Source organism: Aythya ferina (assembly GCF_964211825.1).
Source record: "Aythya ferina genome assembly, chromosome: 8".
In the NCBI taxonomy this organism is placed as follows: Eukaryota; Metazoa; Chordata; class Aves; order Anseriformes; family Anatidae; genus Aythya; species Aythya ferina.
This window is the reverse complement of record NC_140304.1, coordinates 11,904,846-11,921,611: the sequence shown is the minus strand read 5'-3', so window position 1 is coordinate 11,921,611 and position 16,766 is coordinate 11,904,846. Positions and strand designations below refer to the sequence as shown.

The 16,766-nt window shown below is 53.7% G+C and overlaps 1 protein-coding gene across 1 annotated transcript in view; it reads left to right on the top strand.

Moving 5' to 3' along the window:
- LOC311440495 (uncharacterized protein) overlaps positions 1-16,766 on the top strand; it is a gene marked incomplete at its 5' end in the record, with an annotated part of 47,718 nt that overhangs the window by 29,878 nt on the left and 1,074 nt on the right. Inside the window, 3 exons of the mRNA XM_084527496.1 lie at positions 5,128-5,292; positions 6,099-6,277; positions 16,016-16,110. Coding sequence (XP_084383622.1) covers positions 5,128-5,292; positions 6,099-6,277; positions 16,016-16,065 — 394 coding nt within the window. The 3' untranslated portion in view covers positions 16,066-16,110. The remainder of the gene's footprint in view (positions 1-5,127; positions 5,293-6,098; positions 6,278-16,015; positions 16,111-16,766) is intronic.

The following is a 16,766-nucleotide window of genomic DNA, read 5'->3' as shown; positions in this document are numbered from 1 at the left end:
ATTTACTGCCGAACAATCTCTGCCTTCCTTTCTCTTCTGCTGCCTTACCCGCTCAGACCTCCAAGCCCCTGCCTGTGTCTCGGGTACCTAAAACAACCCCAAAGACCTGCTGCAATCCCTAACACCCAACATCACGCCAGTGAAGACCGTTCCCAAAGCTGTCCGGGAGCTGGGGCAGTAAAAGCAGCATCATTATGTAGCTGAACGTAGGTGGAAAAGCGAAATGCTTCCAGCCCTCTGCTGCTTTGCTGACTTCACCAGGAGCTGCTTTGGTTTAGTGGTGTGGGGCTGATGGTTGTCCACATTGGGTTGGTGGGAAAACCACGTTTCATGTTGTTTCAGTGCCTGACTTTATCAAACAGCCACTCTGATGGCATATGTAAATTGATGTTATATTTAGGCATGTTCCTGTATGTCCATGCAGACAGTTACAAACCTATTTTTAACTCTAATTCTTGTACTAATCCTCCTAAAACTCACCAAGGGGCACTAACTCTTCTCCAGCACCGGCGGAAGACTCGGTGTGGGCTTTAGGGGGATATTTCTGGCTGGGAAGACGTTTGCTGCAATAACCCTTTCCGTTCTCTCCGTTTCCATCCCCAGCTCCTCTGCCCTTCTTGCCAGCACCCCGCTGCTTCCTTTGGCTGGCGGTACCCACAACCTTGCCTTAGCGAGTCCCAGCACTTGGCAAGTGCCTCGAGCTGCTCGTGGTGCTGGCAAGCGCCAGCAGATGTGTTGCAGATCTGTTCCAGCGCACATCTGTGTGGGGCTGTTCCTGTCACTACATGTCCCATGTCAAAAGCTGGGCTGCTGCTGCTTCTGCATGCCCCGCATGATGTTCCAGGGGTTTGCTTCCAGCTCTTGGGCTGCACGCGCCCGCCTGCTCCACGGGGGTCTCCTGAGCCCTGCAGCTAACCAGCAGCACCTCCTCTCTGCTTCTTGCAAGCACGGAGAAGCTGTAAAGACGGGGCTGACATGGATAGGCCATCCAGGTTGCCAGTGGAGATGCAAAAGTGCCGCTGAAAGCTCCGGGATTGATTTCTCCAGGAGCTTTTTGCAGAGGCCAGAGGTGGTGTGCCAAGATCTCCCGGGTTGGCTCCTGGCCGGGGTATAAGTGCAGGTCTGTGTTCGTGCAACCCTTTTTCGAGCCCCCTGGGGTATTTTGCATGCTGCTGGGTGTCAGCAGGAGGATCCGTACCAGGCTTCAGGCACAGCTTCCCCAGAGGGGCAATGTGTTCCTGTAGCATAGTGTGTGTCCCAGCTTGATCCCTGTGGAGCACGCAGCTCTGTTCAGCAAGTCTTTCTGCTGGGATGCCAATTCTGCTTGGGCTCGGACAGTGCAGTTGCAGGACCCCAATTTCTGGCACTTCAATTGCTTATGTTTCCTTCTTTGGCTTATTCTGCCACCCCACATCAACCCCAGGCCTCCTGTGGGAGCTGCTCTCCCTGTGCTGTTCCCCTGTAGGTTGCTCTGCCCCGCTGACCTCGCTGAATCCAAGCTCTGGGGCACACAGCCCCACGTCCATTGGCCACGGAGGGGAGCACAAAACCCCAGAGCAGGCGAATTTCTCTGCAAGCAAGGAGCAAGATCCCTCCCTGCCCTAGGTGAGTGCACTTCCCTGCTGACACACGCACACCGAGACGTGCGTGCCTCCTCCTGCGGCTGGGCTGTGGGCAGCTCTGCTGGCCAGCACGCGAGGGTTATTACCTTGCACTCCTGCACTGCAGCGTGGTGATGGCTGCAATTTATCAGCCTATTCCCTGGTGGACTGGATTTGACCCGAGCGCTGGAGTTGTCTCGGTGCTTCCAACCCGCTCCTATCACGTGGTGCCCACGCCAGCTTTCCTGGAAGGCAGGCTGATCTGGCGGGAACTGCCTGACACGTCGCCATCAGTGCATAATAACCTGCATTAAAAAAAAAAAAAAAAGAGAGAAAAAAGGAAAAAAAAAGACACACAACTTTCTGCACACGATCCCACGGTAACCCTGGTGATATGGGCTGTACCGTCCAGAGAGCTTTCTCCTCTGGAAGGGGGGAGTTAATGGATTTAGATTATTTGTGGTTATCTGGATTTCAGATTGACACCATAAATATTCAAACTCTGAACCTGGCTGGATGCAGCCGCCGCTGACTTTTGTATGACCTAGCTGGAAACTTTAAATCAGCTGTCGACTTGACTTTCAAGGGAATGAACTGCTCCAAATCCACTAGATAGCATCTCCTTGGTGTTTTATTACCTCCCGAGAACCTCACTTGGGTAGGGTCCCAACTCCAGCCTCCTCTCAGAAAGCAGAGCTTTGTTAGCCTCGCTTAAAGCCGCCGGTGGGAGCAGGGGTGCCCTACCTCGTGGCAGCACACAGGGTTATTAAAAAATGCACATGATTAATATACCAGCGGAGTGAGTCCAGATGCAAGCCTTGCTGCGTGTTATTAATAGGATAACATAGATCTCTATCAATGGCACTCTGTGTGCTCCATTTTGGGTTGTTTTTTTCCTTTTTTTTTATTTTTAAGTGTTCCTTTGTCATTCGAGATGGTTGTGTAGGGCTTCTCTGCGGGTACTGAATGCGTTTTGGTCCGGACTTGTGGTGTGCTCTTGTTGTGGTGCTGAACCCAGGGCTGGTTTGTGAGGTGCTGAGCAAGTCCCAGGTGAAGCACCGGGAGCACCCACAGAAACAGCTGCCCAGTGGCCCTGTGGTGCCAGATTCATCAGAGCAAGCTGCCTGCGTTGAGGGCCACTGTGAGCTCAATGGATGTCCCAGCACGTCACCAAAGGTGGGAGACCCAAACACCGGTTAAGTAATTGCATGATGCCAGCGGGGGACGTGGCAGGGATATGTCTGGCTGTGCCACGTGTGCATCCTCCTCTAAAAGCCAGAGGTGATGCTCTGAAAACATCACCAAGGTTACAAAAAAAAACAAAGTCATGGCCAGATGTTTTTCTAGAGTAGACCTGGAGGCTCTGTGTTGAGGATGCCTGCGGTGTGGCTAAAGCCACGGCTCCCAGCCTCGTGTATCTCTACAGCAGGCCCTGCAGAGCTGTCAGCACCTTCCCTCAGTCTCCGTGGCTCACCTCTCTGAAGGCACTGCCGAATTCAGTTGCCTGGCCCTGGGGCTGCTCTGCTTTTGCAGCCCCCCCAGGCGCTCCAATATCGACGATCCCGTGGTGTGAGGGGGTCTCAGGCCCACGCAAGGTGGCTGAAGGTGGTCCAAGGTAGGAGCTGGATTGGAAAACGCAGGGGCTGGCAGGTCTGGGCTGACAGCTTTTAGGCTAATTGGCTTGATGGCCGAGTCCGTTAATGCAATGCTTTATTAGGTCCAACAGCTTTCTGTTCCAAATTCCCCGGGGAGCTCTCCAAAATACCCGTTCAATGAATAGCTTTTCCCTGCAGCAACGTGAGGGAGGCGCTGGCAATAGAGAGATTTTGGCAACCCGGCCCGACAAAGACTTGGAAAGGCTCTCGGGCCAACCTCACAGATTATCTCGCATCTCCTCCGCTCGGCTGGTACTGAAAGCGCATCACGGGCACGTGGCTGGCTCTTCTGGTGGTCATTTCATTCCCACCTCTCCTGTGGAGCTGTTTGTTCCCCCGGCTCCTGTTCCTGAGGCGCTGAGATCCCTCAGATTTGCGCTCTCCTGAAGAGCAAGGACAAGGAGCTGGAGGTCCTGGCACGGCCACAGATGTCCTCTCGTGTCCCCAGCCCGCCTGGGGTTTATCCCCCAGCCTGAAGCAGGCAGCTGGCTCTTGTAGCGACGCCTTCCTCCAAGCACACTCAGCTTTATGAAGATGTCTGGAGCTCCTTAAAAGCCTTCTCATGCCCCGTGCTTTTAATATCATGTGTGAGTTGCTATCTGCTGACTAAGATTAATTGAATATGTAAAACAATAGGTGCTAAGAATTAATACAAGGCTTTATAATACAAGATGACTTTTATTCTAGTTTGAATACTTCACAGAGAGGCTGTAAGTACATTAGTTTTATTGATCTATATTCATAGAATTATTTAAATGTACCCTCTGGTGCTGAGTGTCAGGGATTTTCCAATGCTTGCCACTATGCATTTTTCATTAGAGGCTAGCAAAGGCAGATCCAAACTTTGACTGCCCAGGCAAGATTAATTTCATCTCGTCAGCCCCAGCCAGACACACGCTCAGGGTGTTTGAGAGCTGACCCTGGCTGTGGTCTCCCACCTCGTACCCCAGATCCCTCCGTGGGGCTCTCCTCAGGCGTGCTGGCAACCAAACGTGCCGGCTTCACCCAGGCTTTTCTCCTCCTTTTTCTTCTGAAGAACAAGAACGGGGCTGTTCCTATACGGAGCTGGAGCTCGTACATTAAAACCTTGCCTGCACTGTGCATGCTAAACCTGGCTTGATCTCTCAAGGTCGGATGTTTGGCAGGTGCCAACTGCCGGTAGCTGGTGCGACACTTTTCCCATCCATATGGGGTGGAGTTGTCCTTTACTTCAGCAGATGTTTGTCACTTTTGCCTACAAATGCTCGCTTCATTTTCTTGCTTTTCTCTGGTGGGTGGGGGATTTAAAAAAAAAAAAAAAGTGCCAGCAGCTTTGATTTCTAGTGAAGAGCACTCTCGAGTTTTCCTTTTAACAGCGTTTGGTTGCAATTGCTGGCCAAAGGAAACCCAACTGCTTTCAGGGAACTTGGGATTAAAAGAATCAAACTTCCTAGAGGTGAATGAAAGGTGATGGTTTTCAGTGTCCACAAGGGAGATGAGTGGTCAGGCAGGAAAGCTGGGCTTCCCACAGCTTTGTCCTGAGGTTGGGTGAGGGATGGGAGCTCTCGTAAGCTGCCTTTCCTGCAACTTGTGAAAACTGCAGGGAGTCTCCAGCGTCTCCTAAGAGGCTGAGCTCCTGCTGCAGCCTTTCCTCGAGGGAGGACACTAAGGAAGTGCCTGTCCTCTAGCTGACAGCCCACTGAAACTAAAACTCCGAGTTCTCTCTCTCTGCTAAATTGAGATCAAATCAGTTGACAGGCTCCAAAGCGGTTGGAACACACAAGCCCACGGTGTAATTCCATAAGCCACTTCTTTGTGAGCCAAGCTAAAAACCATCAATGTATTTTACAATGCTCATTATAACCATTTTGTGTCTACCTCCATGTTCACAGTGCCGTCCAAACGTGGACTTCAGGAACGCTGGAGGGGTGCGTGGCTGATGGGAGGACGGCTGTGGATGTGTGTGCTGCAGCAGGAACACCTTTGGGATTTGGGAGCCCAGCCCTGCAGAGATGCTCCTGCACTCAGACTGGGGGAGAAGGAGGCTCTGGCAGTGGGTTCGTGAACTTTGCTATGTTTTATAGCCACTAGAGGGGGGTCAGAGACTGCTGGCTTGGGCTACCTTCGTGCCAGGCTGCCCGGGCTGGGGGTAGCACAGGGCAGCCGGGGTGGGGGGCTCAGCCCGAGCCCCTCGGTGTGCAGCTGGGGTTGCCTTGCCTGTAGCCTGTTCTCTGCATCTGTCACAGCCTCAGCAGGGATTCCTTTGTGAGGGTCCGAGCTGGGATATGCTGCCTGCCACCACTTTGCTCTCTCGGCCAGGGACCAAGCGGTGTCACCCACAGACGGCCCCCTTGCTCGTGCACAGGCCTGAAGCCAGCTGTGCTGTGTCCCCTTTCCATCGATTCTTCTGGCTCCGGGGGAAACGCAGCCCTTCAAACCTTGCTCGTGCAGGTGCTAGCAAGGAGCAAGCCCCTTGGTGGCTGCAAAGTGACACTGGGGGCACAGTGCATGCAGCCCAGGGCCCAGGTGGCCTCACAAAGGGAAGCTCTGGGAGCTGCTGAGGAGCATCAGCCCTTGGGGTCACTGGCCCTGGAGCAGTTTCAGCTGGCCAGGAGCGAAAGCCTACTTATTGTCTGCACACCCAGGCAGTCAAGGTGCTGAATTCCCTTTGCTGGCAAAGCACAGAGCAATATTTTGTGCTGAGATGAGACTTTCAGAACGCTTTTACAGCTCAGCATTTTCCCTTGAGGGCCCATCTACATGATATTTCCACAGGGGGTGGAAGCGCTGGGGGTTCCCTTTCTCGGTGCTGCTCTCCAAACTCCGAGTGACACGAGCCCTAACACTTGCTAACTTCTCGCAGGCACCTTGGCAAGACTCAGTTAACTTCTGAAGAGGAAGAAAAGGGTAAAGAGCCCACGTTAGCCCTTAGCAGAGCCCGGCACAGCACTGCGAGGACTTCATCTCCCTGTGAGCAGCACACCCCTGCTGCCATTGCATGTTGGATGTTCCTGGTGACACCAGAGCAGGATTCAAAAGCAGGTATGTGGTGGCATCACACCAACACTTTAAGGTCCTGTACTTCTTGCTGGGAGCAGCCAGCCCCTAGCGCACCGTGGGCTGTGATATCAGCTCTCCGTGTCACCGGTAAGTGATGGGCACTGGTGGCCTTAATGGACGGGAAGGATTTGCCCTCGACACAGCTCTGGGATTGTTTTAAGTGCAAGGCTGTGGATTATAAATTATACGGCATTTATAATCAGGAAAACATCTGCTGGGTGCTCTTTGCAGTGGACAGGGCCAGCCGAAGGCTCCAGGACACGATGCGTAGGGGTTGCACCAATCGCCACCTGTCTGCTCCTATAATCGAGTTGATTTTTTATGGTCTTGACATCAGCTTTCAAGACGCATGATCTATGTGTTTATTTAGCTGTCTTTCCTGGCGTCCCTTAGTTTTGAACTCCTGTAAATCCTCCCACAGTTGGATTTCTGCACTTTTCAGAGATTACGTTTCCTGACAGTACATTTCTCCTTCCCCCTCACTTCAGTGACAGTTTAGGCGAGGCTCCAGGGACCGAAGTGTTCAAACCAGGCTCTGTAAATCTGAGCTCTGCCACGGAGCAAGCCTAACTTTTTGGGGGCTCAGCAACTTGTGCGAAGTGGGAGAATCGGGCCCAGAAATGCTGATTTGAGACCGGTGGCCCCATCCAGCTTCAAAAATCTGCTTTAAGGGGCTCAGGACCTGGGTCTTTCTCCAGGACTTGGCAGCCGGAGCACAAGGGGGGGTTGGCTCGTGACACTGCAGGATCTGCTCAGGTCCTGTCTTCTTGCCAGGAAGATGAATGGAGTCGGCGTGGCCAGAACAGCAACTTTTTGTTAGAAAGCCCAAATTCTGGCTGCTGGGGAGCGAGGTTGTTGCAGCTCTGCTCGGTTTCCAGAGGCTGTGTGTTAACCCTTGCAAAGGGCTTCCCGCGACTCCCAGCTCAAATGGTTCCCAGAAGGTCCTGGTCATAAACACCCTTGTTTTTCACAAAACCATGCCTCCTTTTGGCTGCTTCTGGGGATGTGCAGCTGGTGGTGAACTCCACCAGCTCCCAGACGTGTCCAGATGGACAAATACTTACATACCACTACGAATACACAGCAGCCTTTGCTTTTTGTGCTTCTGCTGGCCGCTAAAGCTGTCTCGTTCAGCAGTTTGCAACCACCCCTCCTTTCCCAGCTGATCCTAGCAGCCTTTCCATGTTCCTTGGACACTTTTTCACAGGGTTGGGCTAAAATCTTCTGGTTTTCACCCACTAAGGCTCTGGCTGGGTAACTGAATGCACACACAGGTGACAAAGCCCCCTGAATCCACGACAGCTATGGATGTTAACTGTTCGCCACCACAGTGGATGCTGCTCTTCCTGCACCCTTGTGAATGCTTTATGGGGCTTTTGCCGTGTGTCTTGGGCTGCAAAAACACCCTTAGCTACCACGATGGAGGCAGAGAGGATGGTGCAGCCAATGTCTGAGTGCTGGCTTCTCCTCCCCTTCCTTCCCCACATGGTCCTCCCTGCTGGGTCCTCTCAGCCAACCTTGCCCAGCTCAGCAGAGGGGACGAGAAGAATTGATGATTTAGCACGGCGTGATTTACCTCTGGGTAACGAGATGTAAAAAGATCTCTTTCACACTAGGCTGGAGGCTTGCCTTTATGGGCATCTCAAAGCCTTGGCCTTGAATGGAAACCTGTCTCCCGCTAGCAGGAGATTGGATACACCTCATCATCACTTGTGCATATTTTTGCCTGCCAGGCAATCACAGGAAAACAGATGAAGAAAGATTGATCCATAGGTCTTAATTTTATGGGCTTGAGTGGAATTCACCTCCCATCAATTTGCCAACAGCGGTTAGAAGAGCCAATATCCTTATCGTTCCCCTCATCGTGGCTGGGAATAATCTCCCAAATGAGCTATCCCTTTATAAAGGTGCCATCATGTAGAAGAACGGAGAGGATTTGCACCTCCGAGGGCTCTGTAGTTATTTATGCTGTGTGGTGCCCAGCTGAAGCTGTTTATCCGTGCACGGGCAACCTCCTTTAAAAATCTGCTCGTGTTTGACCCAAAGCAGGAACTGTGTCAGCCCAGGCAGCAATGGTTGAGGTCACTCAGCATGGAAACCAAACGTGAAAGCCAAGCGGTGGCTCTGGTTTTAGCTAGGCGGGGGGTTGTTCTTGTCATCTTCCTGCTTTGAATGCATGAGATCCTTTTAAAAGTGACTTAAACGGAGCTCATCCCACATCAAATCCCCTGTTTTCAGCCCCCATTTGCAGAGAGGTTCAGCAACCTGCATGCTCGGTGCAGGGCTGGTGAGCCCCACTTCCACGTTCAGCCTGTGTGTTCCCATCCTGCAGCTTGCAGGGACACGAGAGAGCTGGTGACATGGCTTCCTAGTGGTGTCACAACCAGATTTTGCCCTCAAGGAGCTGATACCCATATTAGAAATACTCTCTTCCTGTGTTTTTTTTTCTTTTTCCCCAAAGTCTCGCAGAGAAGTAAGGCACGGAGAAACGGGGCCGTTTGCCCAAGGTCACTTAGCAGCTGCGAGTCCGGAGGAGGAGAGCCCCGATTTCCTGGCTTCGTGTCACACGTGTGAAGGGCTCCTTGCTCTGATGACAGTGAAGGCTTTACAGTAAGGGGGGAAAAAAAAAGGCATCTTTCAACAGGCGCCTTGCTCTGTTCCCAAGTGCGTCCCGCGGGGTGCGAGTGAAGTCAAGAGGCTGCTGTGGAAGGGTCACACCACTTCTCTGATCACAGCTGCCTAATGACAGCCCCGGGGAGCCAGGGCCCTCAGGCTGGCAGCAAGGAGGTGTGCACGGAGAAGAGACAAAGTTTTAAATGCAGCGGCCAGAGTTGGATACAGCGGGGGAAAAAGCTGTGCTTGAGCCCGTGGCAATGGTGAAGAAATGGAGGTGTTTTCCCCATCCGTCTCCGGCAGTTTGCAGCCATGCTTTTGAGCACCAAAATCTGCTCTGCTCGGACTTGTTGCTCTGAATCAGCTGTGATGCTTTTTTTTTATTTTTCTATTTGTTCAAATTAAGCAAAGAATCGCCGTGGGCATGGGTTGGTACTTAAGCAAACGCTAGCGCCAGCGCGCGGCTGCTCCCCGCCAGGGCGCAGAGGGAAACCGAGGCCGAGCGCCAGGCTGGGGCCAGCAGCCCCGGGAGGAGCCCCCGCTTCTCCCCACCCCGCCGCGCATCCAGCTTTGTGCTGGCCTCAGCAGAAACCTTCCCTTAACGTAATTAGAGGATGAGCAGCGACGGCGGCGAGAGGAGGCGGCTGCTGAGGAGCGCGGAGGAGGAGGGCATGCCGGGAAGCTGCGCCGCTGGCTCCTGCTCCATCGCTGCACGGGAGCATGACCCCAGCCAGGAGGTGCACGGGGCTCGCTGCTCTCCAGCTCCACCAAGAAGGGCTAAAAGCAAATCTGGTGTTAATGCAGGCGGCCACGGGCTTGGCTCAACACTCCCGGGCTGTGGGATGGAGGAGGAAGCCCATGCTCCTTCCCCAGCTGGTCCGAGCCCGCTTGTTAGACCTGGTCAATAGTTTGCTGTCAGAAACAATTCTCTTGTCAAATAAGGTTTTTTTTTTCAGAATTTTTCTCAGAACACGTTAATTTTGAGCCAATTTGTTTTGTTTTTTTTTGGTGCTTTCTATTTATTATTTTTTGTCTTGCTTAAAAAATAGCAGCACTGGAAACAATGTGTGGTTGTCAGCTGCTCGAGTCTGAGCACCTGAGGGCTCAAGCCAGCAAGGTCTCCGAGTGTATTTTTGATTTTGTGTCAAAAAACGGAGCAGGATGGCAGCAGTTTTTAAGGACTGATTATCACCGGGGAAAAAATGTGCGTGTTTAAAGGACGTCAGGAAACTTTTCAGAGACTTGGTGTTTGTAAGTCTCCTTACTGCGAGCCTGGGAGCAGTTCAGGGGGAGCAGGGTGCTGAGGGACAGGGCTGGCTGCAGCCAAGCACTGGTGACATCCAGAGGTCCCACTTGGTGTGCTGCACTCCTGTGTGGGTTTATGCTCGCTCAAAGGACCGGCGTCATCCTCTGGGTCAGCTCATGCGATGTTCACATTCAGCATTAAACACGATAGCTCCAGGGCATGATGGAAAATGGGCTGTGTGGAGCAACGCCATCTATTTTGGAAAGCTTTGGGTAGGGTCTGCGCTCTCTCCAAACCTCATGGGACAGGTCAGGTATGGCTGGTTCAGGTGATGGGGCCACAGCTGCTGTCCCACCCCAGGAGAAGCAAAGGGATGGATGATCTCTCTATCCTGCCCTGCCACGCTGGGGAGGCTGGGTCACAGCTGGGAGGGACCAGAGCAGCACCCGGAGGCTGAAAGGTGCCTCGTGAGGCTGTGAGGATGCCCAGAGGTTGGGGGCAGCTGATGGGGACTGGCTGGGGAGTCCCTACAGCCCCAGGTCCACGTGCACGTTGGCCTGGGAGGGCGTTTGGGTGTTGCCAGAGTTAATGCAGGAGCGTGCGCGCCTCTCCCGCGTGTGTTTATGCATGCAAAGACGTGCCTGCTGGGGAAGGAGTGGAAGGCTTGTGATTTATCATTGCTCCGTAATGGGTGCCTTGCTTCTAGTGAAAGAGGTCAGCCTCCCTGCGAGATACCAAACCCCCTCCTTATTAACGTCCTGTTAGAGCTAATGGCTTGGGGTAGGGCAAGCAGGTCTTACAAGGAAGGCATTAAAGAGCAGTGCTACTTGGAAGGGAAGCCAAAGAATTTACAGCAATATTTACACAGAGGCTCTCCCCGGAGATAAGGAGGTACACAGTCGGCTCAGCAGATAAGCAGAGCTGTGGGACGAGGCGGAGCAGGCACGGTTGTTTGTGCATCCTGAAGTTCAGCAGGAGCGAAAGGCAGAGCTGCGAGGTGCAGGAGCAGGGGACGTGGTTGTGGAGCAGGGGATGTGGTCGTGGAGCAGGGGATGCGGTGGGGTCGTGGTGCCTGGGAGGTGCGGACACTGCCTGGGAGTGAGGAATGGGGCCGGCAGAACTCCCCAACCCGCTCCCTGAGCCCGGATTTGGAGACGTGGATGGACGCAGCAGTGAGTGGCACTGCTTGTCCCGGTGAAGACGCGGAGGTCTCGTCTGGGTGCGTGTCCCACGGCAGCTGCTCTCCGTCCCGTCTCCCGCGTGCTTTGTGATTTGCAGCCCAGCTGATAATTGTTCCTCCAGCGGGTCGTGCTGGTGCCTCCCAGCTCTGGCGTCGAGAGCCCTGCCTTGGCTCCACCTGGCCGCGTCCTGGGGCACACAGGGATCTGCCTCACGGGCTGAAGGCCAAAGGCAGCCCTCCCTGGGCGTCTGGAGGGTTGATGTGAAATGTAACTCCTTAGCAAGCACGTGTGCCCAGAGTACAGGGCGTGCAAGATGGCCCAGGCTGGGCAGCGAGTGAGAAACCTCGACTTAGGGCTCTCTCCTCTCCAGTTGTGACCAGGTGCCACCTCCCTAACGCTTTACTCCATGCTCACCTCTTCACATGCCTTCCCTGCTGGCTCTGTCGGACCTGCGGTGCATCTGCACTCCACTGTCCCTCACACTTATGGCCGAAGATTCCCCCAGACTGTTGTTTACCTCCATCTTCTTCCTGCCAGGCAGGCCAATATCTCGCACCTACCTGCCTCACCCACCAAAGCATCCCCATCCCAAACCTGCTGAAGACAAGAGGACTTTCACTTTTTCTTTTCCCCCACAGACAGCACTGGGCTTTGGATCCAGCCACGTCTGCAACAGCCAAACCCAAGAACCCCCGGCGCAGCAACCCACACCGAGCCAGCCCTGCCCGCACCGTGCCCCTTCCTCCAGCACCCAGACACCTCCCCGTGCCTCCCTGTCCCTCCTGGCTGCTTTTTCTGTGCTCCAACAACCCACGGCCGCCACCTCGTGAGCATCCAGCCCCACCTCACCCTGCTCAGACCACATCTCCCCTCCGCCGACCTCCCCAGCCCCTAATAGCGCTCGGCCCCCGATCCCGGAGCACGCCATCCATCATTTGACTAGCACATTATTTATTTACCATGGGGGAGAGAAGGGAGTTGGGTTGTCTGGAGAACGTATTAAATTTTCATTTGTTCTCATTGATTCCTGAAAGGAAATTGCTGAGTTATGCCATCAGGGCGGGCTAGTTACGATACGGCGAGTATTTACTAGGCTGGCTGGGAAATGGGGACAGAGTTGGGGTTATTCTCAATCTTCAAAGTACAATTACGGTGACTATTTAGCTAACCAACCTTGCGAAGTGTCGCTGAGCGTATTTTCTCTGCTACAGCTCCGTGCCCAGAGACGTGCTAGACTCTTGCCGATTCCTCCTGCCATATGGGCCGTGCCTGGTACCGCTTCCTCCTGGCTGCTGGGTGAGTGGCTGGCGCGGGGCTTTCTGCACCCACTCTGAGTTTCCACGTGTGTGGGAGCAGCTCCTGGCGAGGGCTTGTCCCCAGTCTGCAGGAGCTGCTCGGCCTCTTTCAGCTCATCCCGTTCAGTTTGGGGACAGCTGCCTTCTGTATGGCTTCCCCTGCTGCGCCTGGTTTCTCTCCCCCTTGATTTCAGCAGTGGTAGTTAGCACACGACCTGGGGCAAATTTTCCTGGGTTTTGGTTAGTATATGCCACAAGTCAACCAAAAATACCCACTTTTGCATGGGACTCCTTGTCATCCAAAGGCTGCTCCTCTTCCTTCCCCAGCCAGAGCTGGCATCCCAGCCAAAAATGATGATTATGTGTCAGGTTTTCCATGCCTTGGAGCCCACCAAGGACTGACTTGGGGTCTCAGCTGAGGACTGACTTCCATTACTTGGTTTTGGACCAGTTCCCTAAGCAAGTTAGAAGCGTTGTTTAATGACAATCAGACACAAGCGTTGACCCATCCTGCTTTTGGAGCACGTCAGGGGTGAAAACAGCGCGACCTTCTCATGTGAGCAGGACGGTGAAGCAGTTGTCCCCAAGGAAAGGTGTCGTGGCTGGGATTTTTTGATCCCAGACAGAAGGACAGACACTTTTTCTGGGTTGAAATGGAAACCTCATCATGTCATCCCCGGCCCCTCAGACCCTGCTCTCTGCCTCCTGGTACAGAGTCTCCTGAATTCAGGGAAAGAGCAGTGCGGAAGGGGGGTGGATTTACTCGGGTTTGATTTTTTTTTTTTGCAGTCTGGAGGATAATCAGGGGTCCTCGAGTTTCTGTGGGAGTTGAAAGAAAGGACAGCGCAAACTGGCACCGTTCCCAGTCCAAAATGTTTTCACTAATTGCATGCAACCTTCCTTACAAGAGAGAGAGGCTGCAAATACCACAGGCAGTTTAATTACCACTGCTGCTCCGCATTGATCTTATTTATGCTGCTGCCGCCGCTGCGTGTGTGCGCGGGGCAGGAGTGGGGCGCGCGGGGAATCTGGGGGCGGCTGCGAGAGGGGAGGGGAAAACCAAGTGGTTATTTTGGCTGTGGGGTCTTTCCAGAAGGACGTCAAGGTCTGTGTTTGGTGCTCGGGGCGGCCGTACCCCAAATACCCAGCGGTGCAGATGGGAGAAGGGTGGCACGAGGATGAGGAGGGTGAGACCGCCGGCGTGGCTCGCGTGGCCCTGCCAGCAGCTGGCGAAGCTCCGAGCCCTGTCGGCGGATCCTTTCCCCTTTGCTAACCTTCCCCTCGTCCAACGCCAGGCGTTTTCCTCCCCGGCCCGGAGGGGGGGAGAAAGCGGCACGGGAGGAATCGGAGGCGAGCAGGCTGATGGCTGCCGTCCCAGTGCAGCCTCAGCAAATGGGGCTCGTGATGGATGAATGTGCAGGGCAAGAAGTAATAAAATGGGCCCCAGTCATGTAATCTTCCATTAAAATGAAATGCATACCAGAAATGAGGCATTTCTGCAGCTTGTACCATCTCCCACGGAAGATCATGAATAAAAGAGGCAAGTGTACTGTTGACAGATGCCGGCATGCATAAAGGACAGTTCCTATAAAGGCAAAGCCCCGGCTAACAGATGGACTAAAGATGTGAGATGCAGGAAGATTTACCAGTCTAAATAATTCAAGGGAATGTCGTATGGGGAGGCAGTGCTGGAGAGGGGAGCCGGCAGAAGGTACAGATGGAAAGGCAGGCCAGGCCTTCCCCACAAAGCCATTAAGAACGGCGCTTGTCTGAGTGACGGTATGGCGCGCGAGGCACCAGCCGAGATGGGTGGGTTTGCCTCCAGCGCTCCTTCTGCAAGGTCAGGAGGAGAGGGAGCTCTCGAAGGGCTGCAGCTTCTGGAGGGCACGCTTTGCCCCCTCCTCCCCCCAGCTGCTTTCTTTTACCCTTCCTCCTCGCGTCCTCTTCCTCGCCGCTGGGGGAAGCGGGAGGATGGAGACGGTGATGGGGAAGGTGTTGGGCTCCCGTTGCTCTTCTCTTCTCTTCTTCTTTTTCTGGGGATTTTGGAGGTGCCTGGGGGCAGTCCTGGTGCTGGCTGCCGTGCACCCATGCTGTAGGAGCTCCTTACCCCTGGCTGTCTGTGGGAGGTGAGTGGGAAAAGTGCACAAGGGGAGGTTTGGAGGCAAGGAGAAGGGGTGCTGGATTTCAGTTTGGGACTGGAACAGCCCCAAATTGCTGACCAGGAGCTCCAGATCCAGCCCCTTAAGACCAGACCCTGCGAAAAACCCGGGCAATAGCTGGGATGGGTGGATCGACTACACTTGTGCCGTGCCTGAACACGGTCCCACATGGACTGGGTGGCCTCGCAGTGCCCCGTGCTGCGGAGAGAGGTTGCTCAGGGGTGGCTCAGCTGCACATCGAGCATTGCAGCTAGGAAGGGGAGCGTTGGCCTCATCTGCTGAGAAACCCTGTGATGCCAGGGGATGGAAAAATGGTGTCAAGCTCTCCAGATGTCAAGCTGAAGGCCAAGAAGCATTTTGGGAGGGTCTCGGCAGCGTGGACATAGGGAAACATCGCAGGGCACACTGCTCATCCCCTCTGGGGTTGCCCCGGCCCCCTCTCCCTTTGCCCCTAGGGGATTCTGGGGCTGGCTTGGGGAACACGAGGCATTTTGGGAGAAGAGGGAGGATAAAAGGGCAAGATGCAGAGGGTTAGATAGAAGTCAGCGGCAGCTGCTTGGCAGAGATTGTGCGCGCTCTCCGCTCGGAGAGGACGCCTTCCCCGGGCTCGTCAGCCGTCTGCAGCACGGCGATTAATCATTGGTGTCAGAATCCCTAATCCTATTCAAGGGAAAACAAACAGCGCGGCATCCAGCCCTGTGCTGAGCCCAAGCAATTAGCATGTTTACATGGACTGGGAAAGCTCAACAAAGAGTGGCCAACGGGGGCCACGGGAAATGAACCCTTGTCAGCCCTCCGTGCTCGGCGAGCCCCCAGATCCCCGGGCTTTGACCCAGGCCCAAGCTTGGAAACGTGGTTTCAAGGGGTTGAGTGCAGCTCCTTGCTACCAAAAATGTGTTTTTTTTCATCAGGGCAGCTGCTGAAATGGAGGCGGTGTCCGAGTTGTAGGGTCAGCTGGGGAAATAGGGTCTGGGGGCGATAGGGTTTGCTCGTGGGTTGGTGTTGAGCTACGAAAAAGTAGTAGCCAAGGCTTTTGCAGTTGCAGCAAACTAAAGCCTGTCGCCAGCCCCATATCCCAGGTCCTGCCCTGGGTGAAATTGGTTCTGGCAGGACTGGTGGCCCTGGAGTGCAGGGGCTGGGGGCTTGGGGCCATCAAGCAGGCTCCGAGGAGGTCTGAGAGAAGCAAAGGGAGATTTATTTATTTAACTGGGCTCTGTTATTTGCAGTTTCCCAGTGGAGCAGACAGCAAACAGCAAGCAAGAGAAGCAAAACATGACGAGGAGTTTCTGTAGGACCTACCAGAAGCTGGCTGGCAGTTCAGGTATGTAAGCAGTGGCTAAAAAGGAGTTTGCATTTAAGCTCCAAGTGCAGCTTCTGGGCTTGGCAGGCTGGGAGGGAGACGCTCCTCGCGAGTACTCAATTCCTCTCAAAACGAAGGGACTTTCCTAGGTGCTGCTTCCCTTCCAGCAACGCATCTGATTTTGGGGGGTGGGCAAAAAAAAGAGGATTGATTCAAATAAAAATGTATTTGTATGAGAAAAATTATTTCCTTCCATGAGAAAACACATAGTTTGAGGCAAATTTATGGCTTTGGCCTGGTCATTAATATCTGGTTGTCAAAAAGTATTGGTTTGAACAAAAATATGTTGTAATAAAAATGCATTGTTTTGAAGAAATTTATTGTCCCCATGAAAACCTATTCAATTCAGAAAGATATGTTGATTTCAATGAAAATCTATTTGTTTTAAGAGACAGAGAGAAGTTGCATTCAGCTGAGAGCCAGGGGCGTCTCTCCTTACACATCTCCCTGCAATCCTGTTGTAATTAGACAGAAGAAATGCAGAAAATCTGCAAATGGACAGCAAAGGGAGCTTAGAGATGCTGCCTGAGAGGAGATGGGCAGCGTGGCAGTGGTGGGATGGGCTGCTGGGGGGTGCTGGAGGTGGGGGGAACACCCTGACGTGTGTGGGTGCAGGT